The sequence below is a fragment of the Cydia amplana genome, chromosome 13, assembly GCF_948474715.1.
Source record: "Cydia amplana chromosome 13, ilCydAmpl1.1, whole genome shotgun sequence".
In the NCBI taxonomy this organism is placed as follows: domain Eukaryota; kingdom Metazoa; phylum Arthropoda; class Insecta; order Lepidoptera; family Tortricidae; genus Cydia; species Cydia amplana.
Window position 1 is genome coordinate 12,026,297 of NC_086081.1, and position 26,815 is coordinate 12,053,111.

Below are 26,815 nucleotides of genomic sequence, written 5' to 3' on the forward strand. Positions count from 1 at the left end.
AAACAACAAGCGAGCGGCCGGCAGCCTCACGGACTTTTGCCGACGGCATTTTTCCAGCCTTTTTCGTGTTACAACATCGTGTTTAGAGAAAGGAAAACTCGCCGACACCGAGAAACTTTGATTATAGCCTTCACGAGTGGCCGTTCCTTCCACGATCGAGGTGATAGACTCATGGATATTTCTTTTTTATGGCCCTCTTTGATACTAATAAAACAAATTTACTTTTTTCGCCATAGGAAGAGTTTGAATGGGTAGCATGTGGTCTATAGCTTTTCTTTCCCTATTGTAAAAGTTTTGACCTTTTATTTGGGAGCGTGTATGTTTCTATATCACGGGACATTCAGTTGTCGCAGTAAACTTGTGAATTTGCTTGTGGCACTTTTTGCTTTTTGCGAGGGAATCATTTAGGGCCTCACGGGGTTTTACTGCTTACTTGGAGACTTTATGTATATTTCGCATGAGATGTCCCATTTCTGGTAGCGAACTTTATGACTTTCTTATTAGATATAACTGCGACGGGGAGATAACCGAGGCAAACAAATGTTCAGCCCTATACGTTTACATTCTGCACGATAAAAGGTTTCACAGCCAGTTTAAATAGCCATCTTGTGTGGTTCAATATAACTGTCATTATTTTATATACGGGAACCGTAACTGATAAAGTTCCTTAACGTAAATGGCTTTCTTACCCTTCTCTGTGAAGGCTTTTGTAACTCGAAACAAACATGTCACAAACAATCGAATACCTAACGCGATTATCCGAAAAAAAGCGCGGAAAAAATGGAAAGAGCTCACGAAAATACAGCTGCGCACTCAACCGTTAGAATCGCTCGCACAGTGGGCATTATCGAATTAGTCGATCGTGTAGCGAGGCAACTCGCAATAATCGCTCGCCCGATCCTCCACTTCCAGACGCGGTTTAACCGCTAGGAAATAAAACAAATATTGCTTTTGCGCAGCGATTGTAAATCAAAATTAACGGCCTTAATATAGCGGGGCGGCCGCCTCTAAGCTCCCGCCGTGAAATATGCTCCGCTCAATGTTAAAAACGGGATTAACCCTTGATGGAAATAGTGCTAGTCCACGCCGTCGCCACGCAGCCTCTAATTGATACATTACTGTAGTTTATGATATAAAATTTAACTTTATTTTAGAATGTAAGTTTTTTTGTACTCTGCTAAGCGGGCGAGGTGTTCAAAATTACCTTGACGCGCTCTTATTCTCTTAACAATAACGCCGCGTCAAGATCACTGTGAACTCCTCGCCCGCTTAGCAACTATTGCTGCTGACTGGACTTACTTGGTACATGCTTATCTTACCGAAGTATTATGAAACACAAAACACCACATTGCCAAATACAGATTCATAAAAATTCTAATTCAAAGGTACAAAACGATCATAATAGTATTTTATACAATCGTGATATAATGGAGAGCTTTTCAGTCGAGTACCGTGTTTAGGCAACGAAGCTTGCTGAGTTGCCTAAGTAAAGGTACGAGATTGAAAAGCTTGATTATATCACTATTGTATACAATACTTTTTCTACGAGTCAACAAAAAAAATACTTAAAACTATAGTAGAAGAATCATATATGTAGGTAAAAAAAACAAAAGTATACAGCTAAGATGCGCCAGCAGCCGCGATACCTTCATACTCGTACGCGACCCGACCCCCGCGCCCCGCGCCCCCGGCCGGTTGATCAACGACACCTTCTCGTAACTCATGAGGCCCTGGTACTTGCTTCGCGCTTTCGATTGGTCAATTTCATTATAGTTGACTAAACTGTATGGAAATGAATATTATAGTTGACTAAACGGTATCGAAATGAATATTATAGTTGACTAAACTGTATCGAAATAAATATTATAGTTGAGTTGGGGTCCCATAGTGAAAAAAGTATGCGATTTCACTTTGGTATACGAAGTCTTAATTCAAACATTGCAGTCGACGAGTAGAAAAAATACAATATTTACCTCTGATTTCCCTTTAGACACGCATTGGGCCACGTTGCTCGGTTCCAAGTTTATAGAATCCCGCTGAAAACAAAATAAGGCATATTAGTATTTTACTCTTTTATGTTCAACACAATAATTTTATTGTTATGAATAAAAAAAAAAAAAAAAAAAATAAGATTACCACAATTTATTGAGGTATATAGGTAAGTACACGATCGGCTGGTCTGTATACAAGGAAATTTGAACGAAATTGATTGATGAGATTTTATAAGACAAATTAGGTACATAAACTAAAAGTTTCAGGGATATTTTTTGCGCTCTTCTGTTTCTTTTCCAGGATAATGTAACAAGGGGCTTATGAAGTATGACACGAAATTTGCCAAAGTTTTAACTCTTAGGTGAACTGTAGTTATACTTACGTTTAAAAAACATCGGACTAAGGATTAATGTTTTGACAAGTCAATTAGGTATTCAGGCTTACGTAATCGTTCCAGACCTATTTTCTGCTAAAATATTCTCAAAGTTTGACTTCTCATTGGAATAATAGTGAAGTTTAAGCTATTTCCATTTTCATTTACATAGTGAGGACATTTTAATTCATGCAATTTTATTTAGAAACCTCTTATAAGAGTAATAGGTTAGTTTCAGGTTGTCTGGCTCATTACAAAATTTACAAAGTCTTGTTATGGAAATCGACTTGTACTATGACACTGTAGCTGTCGCTATTATTGTCGCATTGTGATATGTTTATCAAGAAGTCGCGTGGTCGCGCTTAAGCTGCCATTCGGATGGTAACTGCAGTTGCATTACAGATTTACTGCCGTATTCGAACTTCAAGATATTCACAAGAGACGACACGTACTAGATCTATTCTGCCCCCTTAAGCCAATTAGCGGTATCTCAAAAACAAAAATAGTTGAAAATGGAACTATAAAATACAGAATTTAAAGTATATGTTTGCATTAAATTTTGATTTGAGATACCGCTAATTGGCTTAAGGGGGCAGTATTCTAGATACGTTATAGTTTACCTACCTGTTCTCTTTTGCAGCGCAATTCGGGCAACCAATGTCACTTTTACGTTAGATAGAGTTAAATATCTAATAGATGTGAATTGGATCTCTAAGCCATATCTTGTGGTATCGTTCAAGAGTATCTCCAGAATCGCGCAAATGTCAAATTTGTCAGGTTAGATCTTAAACATATCTTTATCGTATCTTGTACGGATATGATGGTCGTTCTTGTCTACGTGACAGCGTGATAAAACGGTGTCCATCACTTTCTTTCCCACGGTGTTAAACAGTGACAGTTATTTTATCACGTGGATAAAGATGGATAAAGCTATCCATAATAGGCTGGTTGGTGATGTCTAAAAGATGTCTTATAGATGTCTATTTCAAAATCCGAATCGGGCCCGTAGTGCATAATTATTTTCCATCGTATTTTCATGGACACGTACTAACATGTCTTGCTATTTCAATCAGTCTCGGTACAAAATGACCGAGACAATATTATGGAAAATAATTATGCACTACATTATATAGGTATACGATATTGTATTCACCGCTTAAATACTACCAGCCCTATGCAAAGATTAAAAATATCATCCTAACATTCTTAACTCGTGTGAGTAAGATTAAGGGTTCATTTAGACGGCTCGAAAACTCGCTTGCATGCGAGTTTCATTATATGGCGGTATTTCATCTGTCGGCTGAATTAGATTTAACCTCAATAGTTTGCAATATAACTAAATTCACATGCGAGTTTGCGAGCCGTCTAAATGAGCCCTAATATGGGATTGTTAAAATTTGTATGCTACTTTGTTAAGCAATACTCACTTCGCAGTGGGATGCGCTAATGTTGTTCATATTCAGACGATACAGTCGGTCCCTGGAAAAGACACAATTATTAATAATATTCATTGTTACTACCAATTTAACGCAGTAGTCCCGATTTAATAGTTAGTAAGCACATTAAGTTTCAAAACATCGCAGCATTATTGTTAACTAGCGACCCGCCCCGGCTTCGCACGGATTAACAAATTGTACTTAAACCTTTCTCTTGAATCACTCTATCTATTAAAAAAAAACCGCATCTAAATCCGTTGCGTAGTTTTAAAGATCTAAGCATACATACAGACAGACAGATAGCGGGAAGCGACTTTGTTTTATACTATGTAGTGATATGATTGCCTACGGCGTAGGCAGCGCGCAGCGTAGCTTTTCGTTTTCTCGGCTACTAACAATTCGTAGCCCTTTAACATACCCACTGCCAGCGACTAGGAGGCCGATTCTAATTTGAACATTTGTTACGGTTTTGACGTTGAAGATCGCTCACGCTGTTTGATGCATGCGAAATGTAATGAAAGTCGCGCGTGAGATGCGTACCAATCACCAAGACGATCGTCACAGTCATATCAAAATTATAACAAACTAGCTTCTGTCCGCGACTTCGTCTGCGTGAAGTTAGTAATTTGGGTAGCTTATTTTTACCCAATCTGCTTTTTATCGATTCCCCATACAAACTTTCACCCCCCATTTCACTCCATTTAAGGGTGATTTCTGGGATTAAATCTACCCTATGTCCTTCCCTGGGACTCAAACTATCTCCATACCAAATTTCAACTGAATCGGTTCAGCGGTTTAAGCGTGAAGAGGTAACAGACAGACAGACACACTTTGGCATTTATAATATTAGTTTGGATTGTTGAATTAGTATCGGCCTCCAGTTAGTAGGGTTCTTCGTTCGTAGGCGCTTTTCTAGCTCATTACATTGATAGGCGTAATAGATACTTTGTTTCAGTCTGTAACTGTCATAACAACATAATACATAATTCAAATAACCCAATAAAATAAAATTACAGACACTTATCAGCATTAAGGGTTAGTGAAATTCAAATTGCAGTTCGACCATGATTACGAACTAACATTTAACTATAATGAAACGCTTAAAGAAGATCGGTTTACGACAGAAAACCGCCTTTATTACCTTCGTGACACACACGATTGACCTACATCACCCGTTATTATTGCATTACCAATGTAATCTGACCCTACCAATTTCAGCGGCGCTTGTTTACTCTGGGTAAAGCAATGGGCTATTTATAAATGTCAGAGGTCTGAGTAGTTTGGGTAGCAACACATACATGGCAGCTAACAAGTTAAATCGTTGTGGTGTAAAGATGATGAATCTCATTAAAAATCAAAAGACTTTGCTTTGCTATAAACGATGTTATTGTAGGAAATTTCGATCTCAGGTACTTACAGAAGATGCTATTACGTTGTTGGTAATGATTCATGTCTTCAGAGTATGTTTTAAAAAACTTGCTTTAGTGTAATACGCTCTGTGTACAAAATCTTTTAGTCTTTTGGGCTATCCGTTTCCAAGTCTTTGAAACATTACTCCTATTATAATCTCTTACCAAATTGAAATTTTATAAGTACTTCAAAATCTCAATCATAAAAACTTCTCAAAAGAAAATAATTTGTCTTCGGTTACCGCGATACTTATGATTCATGAGTCATGAAATAAAACTATTGAATCGGATTATATTGCGTATATTGAATTATTTATCTACTACCCGTATTGTTTGTACTTTTGTAGTTTTTCCTCAATCACCCGTTGACCACGAACGCTGTAAAGGGTTGGAAATGTCGGGATGTAGTAGATATTCAAAATACGCAAAATTCAGAAAAACTTCATGTAACATTTATACAGGGTGTCTCATTTAAATCGGTCAGTATGGGAAAGTCTGAAACTATAAGACATACGAAGATCTGTTCTTAGGAACCATGTCATCGATTTTAATAATAAGAAAAACTGCATTCATACATTTAAAAAAAACCTGTACTCAGCTCGGGAATCGAACCCGGACGTTTTGAAAAATAAAACTAAAACTATTTCTATTTAGAAATCGATTGTGTAGGTCTTAAGCAAATTTTACTATGAAATATGATGTCTAAAATGAATAAAATGCATTGTTTTCATATTCTTAAATTTATTTTAGTAAGTGTTCAAAATGACCACCGCCTTTTTATTATTTTGAGTAGAGGTTTTTTCTAAATGTATGAATGCAATTTTTCTTGTTGTTAAAACCGATGACATGGTTCCTAAGAACAGATCTTCGTATGCCTTATAGTTAAAGACTTTCCCATACTGACCGATTTAAATGAGACACCCTGTATATAAATAACGATTATAAGTGAAGATAATGTGCTTAGAAAAGGAAAACTGTAAACGTTTCTTAAAGAAAACATATGCTTGCAGGTAGGCGTCGAAGATTGAATTATCTAACAAGATTTAAAGAAATCAAAGCAAAGACTTAACTACAATAATGTATGTAGTAAAAATAAGGCAAGACATAAAAGACTTGCGTCTGATTAACAAGAGACGTAAGCATTAATTTTTGAATTTTATTTGAATAATTCATTCCTCTGATCACAGGTACCTAATTCAATTACAATATTCATTTGCGATACTTTGTGTTAACCTTTCGTGAAGGTTGTTCGGAAATAGTTTGTCAGACCTAAATTATGCTCACAAATTACCACGAATGATGGGTAATTTTACTTTTGCGATAGATTTCTTATTAAAGAAAAAGTAAGACCAATTTACCAGTTCGGGAAGAGATTTTGATATTTATCTATACATTTTTCATATTTTAGATGTGACAGCTCTCATAAAATCCTTAAGAATAGGATACAATGCTTTCCCATAATGCATATTGGTAATATTACAGCTGTGCTTCAAGCATCGGAAAATTCTGTCAATTGTTTAAAGTATTGATACGCAATAAAATCCTAACTGGTTTTCTAATGACTTACGGCTGTTACGCGAGGAGGAGCAGGAGTATTAAATAACACCAACTAAACAGTGATAATCCCAATTTATTTTGCAATTAAATTGTACGTTGTAACAGGACTGCGATATTACGAATGTTATACTTCAAACCTTTCATGGGTAAATGCATTTTGAAAGATTTGGTCGGTGACATCGCTAATAAAAGCGGCCTTATAATCAACACTTATTGCTTAAGAGCTATTTTATTTTAGTTGAAAGTTCAACCTGGTCATGGTAATTTTATTTTAGTAATGTTGTAATTTGCAAAACATTGCTGGCTGGGTTATAATGTATATTTTATTCGTGCCTAGATTTTTTTTTTATTATTATCGCATGTTAAGTACAAGTACATCCTGTCTTATAATACGTGTTGGCATTAGTTACGGTTTAGTTACTTAATGAAATAATAAATGCTGTTGTTACTTACATAGCACCAACGTATAGGGTGTCCCTTTTTGAGTCCATGAAGAATGTCCTGTAGTAGAGTGTGCCGCATGTAAATTCCCGGACATGATCTGTGGACAAACGAAATAAATTGTTCACTTGGGTTTTAATACCTACTAGAAGTGTTGTGATGAACGAACTCCAAAATACATTATGTATTTTTTTTATGCATGTTAATTATAAGATGTAATTTTTTTTTTAAAGATGTGTCCCGCCGAGTTTGTTGCCGGTCCCATATTGGTATACCCTCCTCCAATTGAGGGGGGATTTAAATCTTCTCGGGGCCGAGGTGTAGGGTTGGAGCCGGTTAACTTTATTTGACGTTCATAAGCGCATTGTAATTATGCCTACTTGAATAAACTATCTTTTTATCTTTTATCTTATCTTTTTATTACAACGAGCATGATTTTAAATCAACACAATAAGAACATACACTTATCATTAATTTGATTAATGTTTAATCATAGACATTACTTGCATTAGATTGATATCTTTTACATTTTAGAAGGTTGAATATGAACCAAATATTTAGTTATTGTTACTGAAAATAAACCGTCTCCAATCCAGATTATGATTTATTAGTATTCTCTATCCAACGTGGCAACGCGGCCAGTGTGATGGGCACCTTTGCACCCGGTATAGCTCGCGGAGATCTTTTTGATTAGTTTATTAATTAATTTAGATACTTTTAAGTTATTTTTTGAAGAACTGTATATACTATTAACGAAATTTGTTGAATAAAGTAAGTATTACAATCCAGATTAAATAAATAAAAATTCGTCTCTAAGGACTTACGTTTAGCGGACTACGTATTCATGTAGCGCAGTGAAAAAAACGAAAAAGAACATATTTATGTTTTTAGGTTTAGCTGGTCAGTATTAAATGGTATTGCAGCGAAAAGGTTTTTCATGCTACTCTTAATTTATTATTTAAAATATCATACAAAGCCTTGCGTATTGTGAGTGACGACGCACCACTATCCAAATAAATGTTAAGCTTATATGTAGGCAAAGTGGAGGCATATGTTTTATAAATAACGTATTGTTTAGTTCTGAAGACAGGTCTCGTTCTGGGATCGTCCAGCTTCTGTTCTCGAAAAGTCTGTAGGTCAAACAAGGTCGAGGCTACCCGAGATATATACGTACGAACGAATGTTTGCTCTCCGTATATCAATAGATCACACACGGCTCACGTTAATTTTGAACCTTTCAAACTAATAGATTAACCACAAGAACTTAACAGACTTAGAACTATTGTAAGTTATTTGAGACTTTGTGATAAACCAAATGTACTCGTACAGTTAATAAGTGAGAGTTGTGACTCCTTGAGATTGACTTGATAAAATTACTGTTGCGCATATATACTCAATAGGTAAAGGTGGTAAACTTATAAGTTAGGTCTTTGTGAACCCTATTGGGCACTGCTATATACTATTTACAATTCCAAGGAGAGGAGAATTTGTGGTTTTATATAGGTATATGTAATGTTACAGTGAGCTAACATTAAATATATTATTTATACACGTGTTTAACTAGTTTTCTACGAAAGGTTTTATAATGTCGCTTAACCCCACGCAGTCATAGATCACTGAGAAACCATATTTTTTAAATATCTAAAACGTACAGTCTATTTAATTATGAGAATTAAAGCGCTGTCATAATATACCGTAAGTGTTAGTTACTAGATAAATAAAAAAATCACATTTAAGATTCTATCTTACACAAACATTTCTATGGGTCTACTTTGTGTACATGTCAGACCAATATTCACATTAGATAACTAGGAAATCTTCAGTTGCCTACGGTGCAAGATTTTAACTTAAATAAAATAGTCAATTTGCAATCGAGCGCAGCGCGACCAGTTCCCTCTTGGCAGACTTTTTAAACTGTTCTCCTATTTGCGAGCTCGGCGCTGCCACCTGATAGAATACATTTTTCACGGCGCCGTCGTCTGCTCAGCCATGCAAGTTTCGACTGTACCTTGACGAGACGCAAAAGTATATGTGCTCTTTATAAATTCACTAGTTTTCCACTTCGGATGTCCCTCGGGTATCTTTCTTCTCAGTGAGAAGCCGACGTTATTCCGGGTTCTGCTGGTATTTTTCAAGGGCCGAATCAGATTAAAATAGAAATGTTATTCAGGGACTAAGATAGGTTTGGCTGCAACGTAAAACGGGTTCAGCTTTGATCATTCTAATATAAAATTCTGATTGCAATGCGTCTAGACATAGAAAGTTCAAGTGCCAAGCAATCTAAGTTGTATAAGTGCCCGCTAAAATTGATTACGACTCCTGTTGCACCCATAAACTTTCTACAAATTAATATAGACAAGTTTTCGAGGGAATATTTCACTGCTCAAAATAGAGTTTGAATAGGGAATGCTACAACGGCAGCAGGGAATAGTCAGGTGTGGATGCAGAAATCAGTATTGCTCGCAGACGCGCCGTAGGGACAGAGTCGGCTGCAAGCTTGTTGTTGCATTTGCATACAGTGACGGCGATGTATGCGGCCGTATGTACGTATGCTAACGCAAGACTTGCCTGGAGACGTTGATTGGAAAACGGAGTAAGCTCAGTTTGGGGAGCGCTTCAAGTTGACTTATGGATTAGCTACGTTTTTAGCATTTGAGAAAGTATCCCTTTACAATCGCGTAGCTCCGTTGTCAAAATTTTATGAACCTGAGAAACAAGTACTTAAAAACAGCAAATAAACGCAACATTCATAGTGCTATGTTTTTCTTTACGTTCGGAACGTATGAAGACAATATTGGAAGAATAGAAATGTGTACTAAATACGTGCAATATGGCACTAAAGAAATAAACATAATAAGATCCCAAGCACGTTTCTTAATAACGTGGAAATTGCTGTGATCTGCGATAGACTTAATAAAAGTTCAGGCAATGAACTTACACATTACTATATTAGTTGGATAGACAGACATACGAAATGCATTGTCTTTTATGAGCTCGTTATATTATATGACAGCGTTATTAGTCTACCAGCATCCATTAGAGATATCTATATGTTATATGTTGTTTACGTGACAAAGTGATCGGGATGATTACATTGAGGTCATTAATATTTACCACTTGTGTGAAATAATAACATTATTTACCCATGTACTCACATTTACTCTCAATGACAGCGGATTAAAAGAAAACCTAATTATAGTCTCGTTTTGATACTAATATGACATATAACTAACATATGTATGACAATGACAAATAAATTATAACAATAAGTAATTCAAATTAACTATCCCTGGAACTTTTAAATTGAGTATTAATTATTGTAATTAAGAATGAATGCCTAGGTTTAAGTACTTAAAAAATGTTGAATTAGATATTACGATGAAAGTCAAATGTTTACTTTATATGCTAAGAAAAATATGTATAATCGTATGGAAAATTGTTTATACTGCGGTAAAAATATATTGGCAATTTAAAAGAAAAAAAAAACAGCATACAGGTATATACTCTGGCTTGCGCTTAGCAATTTATTAAAATTAGTTTTGTTTTTGACTAGTAACAAACAGACAGTTAAAACAGACAGACAGACAGTTGAATGAAATCTAATCTAATCTAATAATATTTAGTAATGAAGAACATTGTTAGAGTAGACTAATAAACTAGGCCTAAGTAAAAAGGCATCCTCTTCAGATGTACGTGAATAAGATGAAATGTAATGTGACGGGTATGTACGTCCTCCTAGGTTCAAAAAGACATCTCTGCATCTCGACTTTACATATGACTCATATTAGTGTCAATAAAAGTGTAGTGCATGCAGGCTTCGAGATCATCCAAACAAGTACAACAGATGCCAGTACCAATACCTAACCTTTTAAATCCACCAATCCAATATTTATCCTAGCGAAAAAGTGTACTGAACGTTTTTTGTAGGAAATTTTATATGGATTACTTATGTAGTCGAACGTTTTTTGCTACGGGCCACCGTTTACGAGTTATTTACGAAAAACTAAAAAATAACGACCTTGGAACAAATTATACGTGACTTTCCCACTTTATAATATATTTTAAAATATTGATCCTAGCGAAAAAGTGTACTGAACCTTTTTTGTAGGAATTTTTATATGGATTACTTATGTAGTAGAACATTTTTTGCTACGGGCCACCGTTTAAGAGTTATTTATGAAAAACTCTAAAAAGAGACTCTTAAAAATGTAATTCCTTTAATATAAAAGTTTTAATAGTATATATAATCTTGTTTATAAATTTTATAGCAGCCTATTACATATCGAACTATATTTTGATAAGTACCTTAATCTATTATTGACTATACTTTTTCTATCAAAATATACCTAGCCGATTGACATTCACATAATGAATTCTTGTATATTCGCCAGCATTCGGCGGTCGCATGGAGCGTTACATATTTGAGCACGGCCGCGCCGCTATCTTTCACTGCGGCTGTCAGAATCATATTCGGTGACGATGCATTTTTCATCATCCAATCCCGCACGATGACAATGAAGTAAGAATTGTTTTGTATGATATGCCTTTCAAATGGCGAGGTACGTGGCTACGGCGTAGGATAGCGTGTAGCGCGTACCCGTTTGTGTTCTATACAACGAGTTCAAACGCTGCGCGCAATTGAGCTTCGTTCTTGAGATACATTTTGTTAATAAAACGATTATAAATATGACATAATAGTTTGCAGTGACTCTGCGTTCTGTTGATTTTGGTTAACTCAAAGATCAGCTAAATAAACACTTTGTTGCATGTTTGTGTATAATAGGTACTTATTATGATTATATGCATGGTTTGGTTTACTTTTTTGAAAAAGATCTGTAGGATAACCTTCTCAACTGTGTTAACAAACCGGTATAACCAATTTGGTGGGAATCCAGTCATATGTGCACATCGTTGCCATAATACACAATCCGAAACAACACGTTCCCGTAAACCTAATCAACACAGACACTTCGCAACCGCACTGCCTCATTTTGCGGTGAGTTCAAAGCGAACGCAATCGCCAGCTAATCAGTAGGCAGTGGTCTAGTAATAAGCAAAACTATAATTACTCGCCGCTCTATCAAGATCCGAACACACGCGAGCAGTTTAGGCCGCGACACGACAACGAAACCACCCGACCTGACAGGAGTAACCTAATGCTTTGTTTACATTTTTGAAGTGAAAACTTCTTTAGCGGTGCTGTGCACTTTTTGTGATGGGGAAAAATGTTAAACTCGCGAGAGCGTAAGACATAAGACGTAAGATGTCATTGAGTTTTCACTTCTGCGGCACTCCCGGAGTGCAAATCGTTGGTTTTTTTAGTCTAAAGTGGGGGATAGTACGACCAATATTATTTTGTTTATCCATTTTGGATTTCACGGGCCTATAAATCCCGATCTTTTAATAGGCTTGCGTGAGGATATAGATCCACACGTAGATGCCCTTTGGAGAACTTTAATGTCATGTTGAACGCCTGCTGGAACCCGTTCACAGGCGCAACAATAGACACTCATGAACCCGACCAATATTATCATTAAGGCTACTGTAATTCTATTCATTCCTAGAACCTTCATAGAAGGTAGGTACTCATCATTTATAATTGAAAGATAATGAGGCTATAAAGCGACTGATTAGATAACTGGAGCTTTAGTAACTATCTCGTATGGTAACACATCGTTGGTGACGATAAAAAGTTAAATTTACTTAAATGAATAATAAACTATAGACTATAATAAAATTAAACAGATGTTTTATTTCATACAGCATAGTTTACTTGACTACTCGTATGTTGCTTACTTAAATAACGGTGAATTAAACACGCGTTTATTTAGTTTAAATAATAACCAAGAAAAAATACCTAATACTTATTTAAATTTTGATACATAATGCCTTTGCCCACAAATATCCACTAATCTTGAACAAAATTAAACATGTTTATATACTTTTACCTACAAGCTACACGCTTACCGACCAAATAAAAATTAACTGCCATGAATACCGCACTATTATTTATCCAAATGAAGATTGCCTGTCGTGCTTACAACAAATAAAGCAAACAAAGCGATTTTGTTTCAAATTAGGGCGAAATTCCTTCTTTGACTTTAATAATCTGATTCGTGGGCCTGTGAAAACTTTTGCCATTTTTCGGACTGTGAATGTACGAAGGAAACATGGCTTCATTGGGGTAATTGTTTTATCGCATGAGGCAACACCGGCCAGTACGCGGAGCGCGCAGCTGGAGTTCAAAGGAAGAAAGTTATAATAAACCGTAGCACGCTCCACAGATCGTATCGCGTCAAATTATTTTGGTCAAGGATAGTTTAAGCAAACAACGTTCTCTGTTTCGAGGGTATAACAATAATTTGTGAGTTCCCCACTGCTTCGAATATCCTATGCGGGTCACACCGCCCCGTCTCTGTGGAGTAGTGCGCTTTATTGCCAGTTATAATAAAACAATGTTGCTTTGTACCTAGATCACTCGTACATCTGTACAAATAATAAACAATTTCTCTAAAACCCTGTTCCAAAGCTGTAATTTATAACTGAAACTTCAAAGGAACAGCGTGAATCATTTAATAAATGAACCTACTTCTTTGAAATATTGGAAAAGCAAATAAAATTATGTGTAATATCAGATAATATTTGAAATAAAAAACATAATATTTCAAACTGTCTTATGCTTTTCTATTGGAAGAGGCAATACTGTATAATTATACTCAAATTAAGATTCAAAATAGAGTTTACCTTAGAATTCAAACACAGACATAGCCACATATTTAGGTATACGGTGAACAAGAAGGGTCTCCAATGTTTTATTTCATATTATACATTTTATAAATATCATACATAGCTATTTGAACATTACGTATAATACTTATTTACGACAGCCATGGAATAAAAAACAATTATCGAAAATATAACAATTGAAATCGTAACGATAATCTGAGCATCGGCAGCCGTTCACACATCAGTCACAATCCTCGTAAATATCGTGACATCGGCAACGGCGCGTTTCCTAAGCAAAGCGTGCGCCATCGTTTCCCTTGATGGATTACATGGCGATTACCGCCGACAGGAAATCCGCGTATTTTTCATTTGGCAATTGTAACCGTAGGTAATGGGCCCGATATGAAAATATCGTTCTACACGGCACCGATTAGATTAACAGCACACAATTGGCTTACATGGAAACTTGGCCCATTAGCTTGCGGTGTTCTTGCCTGGTTTGGAATAAGCAGAGCCATTTGTTTTGAAGAAATATTATGGGTGACGTATCGTAATTTTTTTCAGTACAACTAAAAGTGGTAAATCTTTTGAAATATTTTGCAAATTGAAAATTGTCCTTTTGTATATTGATAGTATTTCAGATTTGTTAGTTTGATTTGTATTTTAAATCGGAATCTTATCGTTAATAAAAACAAAGCTATAATATATTGAGAGGATTTAAATAAAATATGCATACTCCTTGAAAATCTAAACTACTATATTTTATTAAAACCGTTCAACACCTATATGGGTTGTTAATTGTATTGTAATAATTTAATTACATACCTACGTGCAAAAAATATAATATAATAATTTCAGGGGCGATGCCTAATGACCTATCCATTGAACGCTAGATGTAATTAGCCTATTTTGCCCCAAAAAAAAATTATCAAAATTGTATTTGTCAATGTGTAGTTATCTTATTAGTAACTAGCGACCCGCCCCGGCTTCGCACCGGTTAACAAATTATACATAAACTTTCCTCTTGAATCACTCTATCTATTAAAAAAAAACCGCATCAAAATCCGTTGCGTAGTTTTAAAGATCTAAGCATACAGACAGACAGACAGACAGGGAAGCGACTTTATTTTATACTATGTAGTGATGGTGATACTTGACTGGACATGGAAAACTTGATGAATAAAATACATGGAACCTCGAACTATACAACTGCGTAATCTCAATTGATCGCGATTGATCTAGATTGCATTCAATTTTGGGTTCTACAGTCCGCACCCACCTGAATTCACCGATATCTATCAGTAATCATCGCTTCAATTGGCAACAAGGGGCCTATTCCCGAATTAAATATTAACTTGTTATTAGATTTATTCGCGCGCGTTTTGTTTATGCTAACGCAAAAACGAAGTCACCGAGAGACGCAGTCAGATCAAATTTGAATTAAACAAAGACAATTGGAATGACGGCCTACGTTTTCGATGGATTAATTCAAAGTTGCCTGCCGGCCATTTATATTTCTGTTATCGCCTCTGTCCTTACCAATAGCATGGACGAGGACTATATTAAATATTTTGTATGCTTACCTGTACTATGCTCCCAAAGGACAAGTTTAAAGTGCTTCTGCGAAATGATACGGGTTTGGAAAAGGTAATAGAGGGTGTGGATAGAAATGAGAATGCATACTTTATTGGTGTTGTTTCATTTCAAAATTTTGAACACGTTCAGTTTTACTAAATTTAATTAAGTTTATGGAATAAGATGTTATCGTTGTAAACGATACTAAATGACTTTAAGAAATCATACAGGTATTAGTAGTCTAGGCTAGTCGTCATTTCGTCTCGCTGAAGAGAAACTTTAACCTGTCCGACGGCCACACGTACTCACGCAGCTGCGATATAAGATTTGAGTCACGACCGCGAACACGAACTCGAAGTGAGTTAGCGAGTTAATCGGTACACGTGTCGAGATAATGTACTGAGGTGATATTCCAATTATTTACCGAACGCTGGCGAATAGAATGCCCAAGCAAACTACTAAAAGTATTAAACAGCTGGGATCTTGAGAGTTGCTCTTGTATATTTCACTGCTTAGCATGACTTGCGTTGTCGCTGTCGACGCCACGCTTGCAGTCGCGCTTGACATATGAAGTCGCGTGCGACAACCCGAGTCATCTAAGGGGTCTGAGCATCCGACTCGTGTACGCACGGTAAGCAATGATAATCGTAGCTTCCTAGTGCGGAAGTTGATCACGGCTTTGTTAAATCCAGTATACGCACATACTTATATATTTTGTTGCGTATAATACACATATAGAATATTATGTTATATAATAACATTAAGGTCGAATTCCTTCAAGTTTACATCTGATGACAGCTTGTCAGCCATTTATAAGTTACTTTGTTTCGTGGCAGTAAAATAAATAGCGAATGTACATAAATATTGGCTGAATCTATTAAAATTTAAAATCGTGCATGAGATTATATAAAAATATCATCCGCTACATTTCTACTGATAAATTGGTAACCATCATGCAAAAGTTAAAATGCTAACACCAAAATTTTAAAAGCACCGGACAGTAGTTTCTTTACCTAGAGTCTACTTAACTCATTGGCTTCGGGAGGACAAATATAGTGACTTTTAGTAGCCTTATAAATATCGTACAATGTTGCCCAAAACTTTTGTTTTACCTAATAAATCGCTTCGTTAAACAATTTACGATAATAAATTAAGAAAGTTTTTACAAGTCGACTCGCGGGGCTTAATCAGCTTTTATGACCTTAAAGAAAAAGCTAATAAGTAACAGAAAATGTTGTTAAAACATAAAGTAGCTCTCGAGGCGGCGGGTAATTCAGCAGAGTCGATGAAACTTAGGAGCGATTAAACCAGTGTCGTAAAAGGAAACCGAGTAATCTCATACGAACCGTAATAAAGTATTAACGCGAGGACTCCGCCTTCAGCTCGCTTAATGGACAGTATTTTGAAATAACACAGTATGACCATATCATACGCTACGTTTCTAATAATTATGAATCAATAAGTAACGAAAGTACTTTGTCAAAGCCCGTTTTAGCAGTATCTCAAAATTCTCAGTTCTCGTCCGCTGCTGCCGAAATCAACATGGAAATCTGATAGAATGAGAGGTATATATCTTGAAGTATCAGTACCAGCTTTCCTGAACTAGCTAAATCACGATTATTTGTTCAAATCCTTAGTTTTATTTCTCAATAATTTGTACGCCATGTAAGCATAGTATTATTTAGTACCTAATACCGAATAAGTAAGTTACCGAATATCGCTAGTCCTAAAGTGAAAATAACAAATTCAATTAAAAGATTAACATACTTCTTGACAAGTTTATTACTACGGATAAGCCTATTTGTGCCAGATAAGTAGTAGTAGCATTCCATTTACTTTGATGTATTATGAACTTTTTAAATTGAAAGCATACTTCCTTGCGTGCGCGTGTTTGTTTAATTAAACTTACCTACATTTTCATAAATATTACACGTACATTTTAACTTGTAGTGCTATGAAAAGCAAAGAATTTATCGCGTCATAACTTGCTTTATATCTTATCTTATAAACTTGGCTTTTACGGAGATTATTACTCACGCCAGCAGGTGAGAATAAATTAATGTAAATATTAATTAGGCGGTTAGACATCTGGCAGTGTTTAATAGGAAGGCACGCGGCACGAGGTGTTCCATAAAGCGAGCCTTCTCGAGACTGACAGATTACCTGAATACCGCCCTTTACTGCTTATTAACTTCACTTTATGAACTCACTCTACTCTGTACCACAATTTCGGAGATGCATGCTAGCAATTTATAACTCCCGTGTTACGTATTTACACAGAATTAACGAGACACCGCGTCCCGAATTAAGCAAATACTCCGCGAATATTGATCTCAAGAAACACGGAAAAATGCTCAGATAAAAAGCTAACAATATCGTAAACATTCTTGCTGCTGTTACGGAAAACTTCAGCGATTTAAAAAAGAGCTACATTATTCGCTCGACTGAGGCTCCGGGTATTGGAGACCGATATTACGACTATACTTTCCGTTCAAATAATCAAAGTTTTGCTAGGTATGTTTAAGAGAAAAAAGTTTTTAAGGGGAACAATAGTTCGTATAATTTTATGGCGCTATGCGACTGCTGCTAGGTAAGCAGTTCCCTAACGTTACCCTGGCGACCAGATTTCGATTAACCAATAAAAAGTTTGATATGCCAGCATTGGGCGCTTTGGGGGAAAACTCACTGTTAGTCATTGTAATCCTTTTTTCCATTCATCTTCGCAGACACGGAAAGGCTTTCTCGGTAGCGCGGACTAATTCTGAATGCACCTCCAATCGTAAAAGAAGTCGTAAAGAAGCGAGTCTCCCCTCGAACCGATGCACGGGAATCAGGGAACAAATAGTTGATTTCTTATTGGTTTCCACCCAGACTCAAGATTGAAAATTCGCCATAAAGACATTGGGACACGCCTGGCCGGATTAAAGGGGAAACTAATAAAGAAAAGTTTTGCGACACCGTATTTTTACCAAATGCGCTCTTAAAACTTTCAAGTCTTTATTAGTTTTGCGATGGTAATAGTGGAAAATATCCAAGTGTTGGACGTGTTTTCCTGAAACTCTGATGAAACAAAGTCTGAGTTTATGCATTAAACCGGCTTCAGCGAATATATTTTGATATCTACGGTTTTGAAATTGACCGAGCCGCTCGGCGTCTCCTTCATATAAAACGTCTCTGAGTAACGTATCCAAGTGGGAGTACGTTTTAATAACGTTGTTTGTATTTGGGGAAGAGCACGTACATAAATATCAAATAGCTTTTAGCGCGTGATAAAATGTTAGCGAATCCGTCGCTGAGAGCGGAAAAAATTATGAAATACTACGCCTCGGTGACACAAGCAAATAGTGACTTCAAAGATGAGATAATAAAGACAAAACACAATACTAAACATTCTCGAAAAACATGTCGGAGCGAGCAGGCTTTGAATAGGAGACGGGTAATGTGAATTTTATTTACATAAATTATCTCACGGCGGAATGATGTGTACTCGAGGCGAGAGAGCCTTAAAGGGTTGTTTGTTTGCGCAACACTACGGCGATCGCCTATTGGGAATAATTTACGGGCGCCATTTGTAAACAAAAGGTTCTATAGTTACTTCACACAATATACCTAAATACCTGTGAACATATTGAGCTTATTGTTTTATATTAGTAAACAAAAAAACAAAAGAGCGCGTGCACTGTTGTAATTTCTGCAATATCTTAAAGTACGTACATAATTTAACACACACCACGACTCATCGTTCGGCAAAATATTAAGGTATATAAAATTTTATTACGGACGTTACCCCCTTACCCTGTTCTCTATAAACATTTTCTGTGTCGCGCTCCCCTCGGCCGAGACGTTCTTTCGCCTGTGCCTTATTTCCCTCTAATGCCACATTCGCGTCTTAATAACGAATGGTATTATGTTACAAACGCTCGCATTGTTTGATTTTCAATCTCTCGAGATTGCAGATCCCTCCGCTAATGGGTCGTGCTCGGAAAATAGAATTTTTGAAACACTATATCGAGAGGCTCAGCTTTATTGCGTATTATTTAAACTTCTTATTGATTATTCGAGCACCACTTTTAGCGCGAGCTATTTATAATATTTCATCAATTGGAATGGGTAAAAATCATTGCATATTATCGGCTTCAATGAGATGTTTGATCGTGATCGGTGTGAGAGCAGATGAGTGGATATGCATAAAATATGAACTTTGATGCAGGAAAGGAGGCTTTATTTCATAATTTTATATTACTGCGTTTATTTAAAGTTATTTAACTTGTATCTAATATATAATAATATAAATATGTCTCACTGTTAGCCTTGTATTTAATGCTTTGATGACACTAGCGGATATAGTAAATAGGACATTCCCTTACATAAATAGATCGATTCCAAAAAAATTTGGCTTAACCATAAAAATAGGCATATCATGGCAACCTCATGGTAGACCATTGGTGGTGGTCTATTGTTCTGATGAAACTCATGCTGTGCTTATAATAATAATAAAATAATAATTCAGCCTATATACGTCCCACTGCTGGGCACAGGCCTCCTCTCATGCGCGAGAGGGCTTGGGTTATAGTCCGCACGCTAGCCCAATGCGGATTGGGGACTTCACATGCTGTGCTTATTTTGGCTTATTTGAACTATACCTATACTGGCACAATAGGTCGATGTTGTAGCTTACGCACGAAGAAGCGCTGGTGGCCTAGCGGTAAGAGCGTGCGACTTGCAATCCGGAGGTCGCGGGTTCAAACCCCGGCTCGTACCAATGAGTTTTTCGGAACTTATGTACGAAATATCATTTGATATTTACCAGTCACTTTTCGGTGAAGGAAAACATCGTGAGGAAACCGGACTAATCCCAATAAAGCCTAGTTTACCCTCTGGGTTGGAAGGTCAGATGGCAGTCGCTTTCGTAAAAACTAGCGCCTACGCCAATTCCTGGGATTAGTTGACAAGCGGACCCCAGGCTCTCATGAGCCATGGCAAAAAATGCCGGGACAAACGCGAGGAAGAAGAAGAGTTGTAGCTTACGCACGGCAGCGAACAACTCGCAATTTGGCGCGAGGAACATTGAACAAGTGAGTTGCACCGATAGCAATCTGGGCGGTAATCGGTGACAATCTGCACGGCTAGCACATGATGGGCGCGACAGTCGACAGGCGAGAAAATGCCGCGACATAGAGCTCTCCCGCGAATCGGTAGCATAAGAACCGCGCGACAACCCACTGTCTCGCGGACAAATGTCAAAGCGACATAATTTTGTCGTTTGACAGTTCCACGCGGGATACTCTCGAAAATCGTAGCACGAGTGTACTATGGGAGACAAAATGTCCCGCGTTTGAACGTCAAAATGAGAGAAATTGTCTTCGAGGCTAGAGGGTCGCGACAAGCGCATTTGGTCGAAGTTTTGTTGACTTTTGTTCTAAAAGAAAGATAATTTTCCATATTTTATATTTATTTCATACTACAACACTTTTTTGTTTAAGTATAATTTGAATCTTGAGTTTCATGATCATGCCATTAATATCAAAATGATTATATTTTTTCACAATGACTTGTTTGTTCTCTTAAGTTAAACGAAAATCCGACAGAAAAAAATCTAAGCGCTGTACGACCACGACCTCATCAACAAAGCAAACCTTTGGTGGCGAATTGACTGGGGGATAATTAATAGAAACATAAATAATTGATACAAAAATAGTACATTGCTAATCCGCGAAACAATTACGTGCTATCAATCAGTGCTAACCCGTTATATTTACTTACACGCGTATTTTTACATGCAATTATTGTTGACAACCTATATTATGTCGCTCCTTAGGTGTTTCCATTCATTGCGGGATATAAACAACACAATCCCGACCTGAATATTGCGATCAACCTTACTTATAATAAGTAAATGCAAAAGTAAATATGTACCTATGTACAGTCAGCAGCAATAGTTGCTAAGCGGGCGAGGTGTTCAAAATGATCTTGACGCGACTTTATTGTTAAGAGAATAAGAGCGCGTCAAGGTAATTTTGAACACCTCGCCCGCTTAGCAACTATTGCTGCTGACTATATGATACCTCTTGACGCTTAATCCGCCGAACCGATTTAGACGAAATTTTGTGAAACATCATTCCACAAAGAATGCAAATAATGAATCTGGCAGCTCAACTCAACCTCCACCTCACAGAAGACCACAGCCGTAATACTTACTTTGTACTGTAAAGTTTGTAGTGTACGAGTTGGTACTAGCCTAATCCTTAAGTTACGATTCCCACCGACCGGCTAGAGTTGGGCCGCGCCGTAGTGCTTTTTCAGTGTACCTATTACATAATGTGTGGCAGAAGCGATAGAATCCGTCCGGAGCCATCCGATCCGCAAGCAGCCGACCGGCTTTGGGCATACAAATGTGAAATGCGCTCCGACTCCGACGAATCGTACTTAAATCTGAGTACCTATCTCAAAAAGGTCAAAGTAAATAAAATCGTTTAAAGTTTTTGGTAGTATTTATTTAAAAGTCACATTATTTGAGAAGTGTTATCAACACTCGACTGTCCTTGCACGGAGTAGGTTCCCAACTTGAGCCCTTCTATGTCCTCCGTGATGGCAGGAGGGCTGCGGTTAGCAGCAGCATGCTTAGGTGTAGAGAATACCTCCGTGTTTGATGACAGGCTTGTGCATGATTATCATTCAATCTATCTTCGAAGCCATAAGGGAGATATGTCGGGGATTAGCATAAGATATTTAGTCTGTAAATAAGATTTAAAAGGAATGTAATTTTTTTGCAAAAGACAACGGAAAAGAGCTTTATGAAGATTGAATTGTGTACGTACTTACAACTTGACTTCTTCGTAAAGATGGTATTTTGTTAGCCAAAACTTTTAACAAAACGCCAATTATTCGTAAGGAGTTGTATTTTAATGATTAGGTAGGTAATCTTTAGATAATTATAATAATATATCCCAACTTGTAACGACAAAGCGAATCAAATTTTGATTGACAGTATTGACACTGACATTTTCGACTTAAAAATAATATTTGCTATTTCTTATTCTTCATACTGCGAGAAAGAGACAAAGTTATCGTGACTAGGGACGCTCCGTTTCTAAGGCTGACTATTCATTACTTATCCGATTATTATTTTACCGATTTAGTGTTGCCACGAATGAAAAGTTTGTTCCATGTATAAATGGCCACATTGGCTAAGTCGCGCGCGGGATGGCTCTCTCTCGTGGAACTCTTTTCTCGATGTGCGAACTCATGCTGCCAAAATCGAGGAATTGACAGATAGAGATAGAAATTTGTGACGGGCGACTGCCGTCTCTCGCGGCGCGAGCTATCCCGCGGGTAATCATGTGCTAGCCGTGCTGCGCGCGGCACGTATCAGGGTTACCAGTTCATAGTTTATTTCGAATATAAAACATTCTCTTTAGCAAGACCTTACCAAACTAAGAAAAAATACTAAAATATTAAGCTTAAAGAAATGTATAAGCAATGGGTATGATAGTGTCCTTACAAGTCAAAATACATTTACTAAATACCCAACTTTTTCGAAGAATTTCTTTGAACCGAGTTAGCTCTGGAGCCCTGGATGCCTCATAAGGTTGCAATTGTATATTAGTAATATATTTAAAAAAAATGTAATTTATTTCAGTTTCAAATGTTATGTAGATATGTATGTACCTACGAGAAACACAGTTATAGAGTAAATTAAATACAACAAAGGCGAACTTGTCCCTGTATGGGGTCACTGCCAGTTAACCTTTGAGGAAACGAATAAAACAATGTTACCACTGTAACTAACCTTTGACCCCTATAATATTGAATTACGGAATTACGGGAAGGGTAAAAACGGGTCCCTATTACTAAGACTCCACTGTTCGTCTGTCTATCTATCATCAGGCTGTATCTCATGAACCGTGATAGCTACGAGTAAGTTGAAATTTTCACAGATGATGTATTTCTGTTGCCGCTGTTACAACAAATACTAAAAACATAATAAAATTAATATTTAAGTGGGGCTCCCATACAACAAGCGTGATTTTATTACTGTTTTTTGCGTTATGGTACGGAACCCTTCGTGCGCGAGTTCGTCTCGGGGTTTTTATTTGCTAATCACATATTGAAAAAGCCACGGACCTAGTAAGCGTAATGAATCGAAAAACTGTCAGTTTGGGCGCGGTGATTAAGTGAGTTGCTCCGATAGCAATCTGGGTGATAATCGCGGACAATCCGTGGAAAGCACGACTTAGGGTTGCCGAATTTTTTTTATGCGGGAATATTGAAGCGGTTCCTGATTTGAAATAAATAAATCTAATAATAAATGCAAGTTGCCAGTCATTTGTTAGACGTTTAATCAAGGCATACGAATAAAGTGTAATCAATAATTATGTAGATAAAGTCTATTTTTTTATTCGGTAGACTAAAATGACATTTCATAATATGAACATAAAATAACATTTCATAATATGAAATGTCATTTTAGTCTACCGAATAAAAAATAGACTTTAGGTACTTGCATTTTACTAAACTAAGACATAAAATTGACAAGTATGTCAACTTGAAAATACTTATACGAATAAAATTTCGATAAAAATGTACTTGTGATGCTTTTAATTACTTTTTTCAGTTCCACATAATAAGCAATCATTATAAATGAACAATACCATCACTAAATAGTATAAAACAAAGTCGCTTCCCGCTGTCTGTCTGTATGTATGCTTAGATCTTTAAAACTACGCAACGGATTTTGATGCGGTTTTTTTAATAGATAGAGTGATTCAAGAGGAAGGTTTATGTATAATTTGTTAACCCGTGCGAAGCCGGGGCGGGTCGTTAGTTACATTATATAACGCAACAGTGTCATATGTAGGTTAGTTATAGTTACTAACAGCAATAACGGGACAATAAAGAACATTTTGTATTGTATTGCAGGTAATACAGTAGCACGGCAGCCCTATTTCCTCCGCGGCCTCAATCCCAGCGTCGTGCTTATTGACGGCGCCGGTGCCGGCTATGGATACCCCGATATTGATACCTGTTTGTCTTACAACCGCCATATTGGCTAAGGTATCGTCATATTGTTTTATTTTCCCTATTGCCTCGCGTTCGCGGATATAACTATTGATGCCGCGTCGGCGTTTGTGCCGGGGCTCAATAAGCCGACCTGAATAGCTTTGTTTTTGTAGTTATGATAATATAATCCGATTTTCATATTTTGTTCCAGATGTTTCTTTTATGTACAGATTAATCGTATATTAGCAAAGATTTCTACATCTATGTTTTCCGTAACGGGTATTGAAATGACCTCTAAAATGAAGTGATTTTTAAGGTTGAATGATAATTCGAAGAGAAAACTCTTCATTTCACCTTTTGATAAGTATCATTCAAATGAGGGACTGTTGACTTTTCAATAGGAAAGAGAAGAAAAATTAAGTTAATTTACAAGCGACGAAGTTTACTTACTGGTTTGTAAGATGTTTTTTGCATTTTACCCTAACTGGTTCAGTGATTTTGTAGCAATAAGGCCGCGGTCGAATGGATACCCAAACTTTGCTAATAGGGTTTCCGGAATGTCCCCTCGAGACAACTCGATAAAGGAAAACATTTTTTCTTCTTCATAAAAACTGAATAAGTTTATGTGTATTTTTAGTATGTATTGAAATCTCCGTTGAAGATAAATTACCTTATAAAAATGGTTTGACAAAGAGGAAAGTAGCTGAAGTTAGCTGAGTAGTATAACTGAGTAGGTAACAAGGAAAATGATTAGCTTGTACAGTCAGCATCAGGAGTAGCGTATGAAAGAACTTAGGTACCAAAAATAAAACTGTACTGTACATAGTCGCAGTCGCAGTCGATGTAGGTTCTAGACTACCTCCTCAAAATACCTCTTTAGTAACTGCAACTATCATCTGCAAAGATGCTGTGGCCAATGATGATGAGTTGATGACTGTACATATTTTAGTAATGCTTCACCCTCTGTTCGTAGTTAAAAAAACTAAATCTGAATTATTGGCGGATTGTTATTATTTACTGTCAAAGCGATCAATCGATCGACGTCGTTCGCCTGGTGTGGTAAATTTAGTACAATTGATCGACAATTAATTGGTGATCCATCAAAGTCGATTAAGTGGGAGTGGTTACACTTGATTCCCTAAACAAAAAATAAAATAAATCTTAAATTCGGCTACATATTATTGCATACATCGATACTTTTTTTCCATGAGCGAACGTTATTGGGATTACAGTCATTCGGCCGTAAAAGAAAATCAGTGACCGAAGTTACCTTCCGCATTTCACACCCTCGTACTAAAAGTTTATTGAAAAATAAATATTTTAATGCTAACCAATCGCCCTAAGGGTTCCAGGTAAATCTCCGCACCTTTTCTCCTCGCGAGATAGTGACACCGGCGGTTTGGAAGAAATATTCGGGACTATCCACCGTAGAATCCTATTGCAGTTCATGCTCGGTGAACTGGAAAAAGTATATGGGGAGGCTAAGGTCGGCGTCGATTCTTTTATTGCCAGCGAATCAATAAGATGCGTGACGCGATAGTGTTCAAGGAGCGTAAGGAGCATAATAATGCTTAAGAGAATCCTGGAGACACTCCTGAAAACTTATCTTTTAGGATAGAAAATCTTTATTGGAATGATGATGACTCGTGTCTCAAGAAACTTGGTGTGTAAACATATTGTGCACGTTGAATTAATTTTGATTGATTGCGAAGAGTAAATATTAAAATCGTCAACTTATTTGAAAAACGATAGAAATGTTAATTGTGCTCGTTGTGCTATCTATTTGTGACACTGTGGCTTAAAATATATTTTTCGTTCATTTAAACCTGATTCTGAATGCAAACGTGCAACGCTCGCGGCATGAGCAGTAATCAATGCAGTGGCTTTAACAACTCCCTGATCAACTCATCGAATAAATCAAAACTTATTGTTTATCTCCAGAGGGCAAATTCAATCGGACCGGCTGTCTGTGCTGCGAATAATTATTCAGAATACGTTATTGAGGCATCAGCCAGGGCCGATACAGTGCAATAAGTTACGTTCCTCCCGGGACTCGAAGCCGCTGCCACTCCTCCAGGGTCATAATTGAAAATTGAAATTTGTTTAGGCCCGCGCCGGCTCCTAATTCGATTTTGGCGACGGTTCGAGCAATCGGGATGCAATAACAGTAAATCCTGAGGTGAATCACTGAGCTTAATTTTACAGTCGGTGCTTGTGGGAAAATATGTTCGAGAAACCTCATAGTTTTAAAGAGTTCTTTGTGCCAAATCCATCACTCTTTATTAAAGTATGGCAGAGAACTTGTT

The 26,815-nt window shown here is 36.9% G+C and overlaps 1 protein-coding gene across 1 annotated transcript in view; it reads right to left on the minus strand.

The window, feature by feature from the left end:
- Positions 1 to 26,815, minus strand: part of LOC134653604 (semaphorin-2A) — a 151,685-nt gene that overhangs the window by 65,377 nt on the left and 59,493 nt on the right. The window contains exons 3-5 of the mRNA XM_063509001.1: positions 7,221 to 7,308; positions 3,793 to 3,844; positions 1,974 to 2,036 (exon numbers count right to left, since the gene is read on the minus strand). Of these exons, the coding sequence (XP_063365071.1) occupies positions 1,974 to 2,036; positions 3,793 to 3,844; positions 7,221 to 7,308 (203 nt within the window). The remainder of the gene's footprint in view (positions 1 to 1,973; positions 2,037 to 3,792; positions 3,845 to 7,220; positions 7,309 to 26,815) is intronic.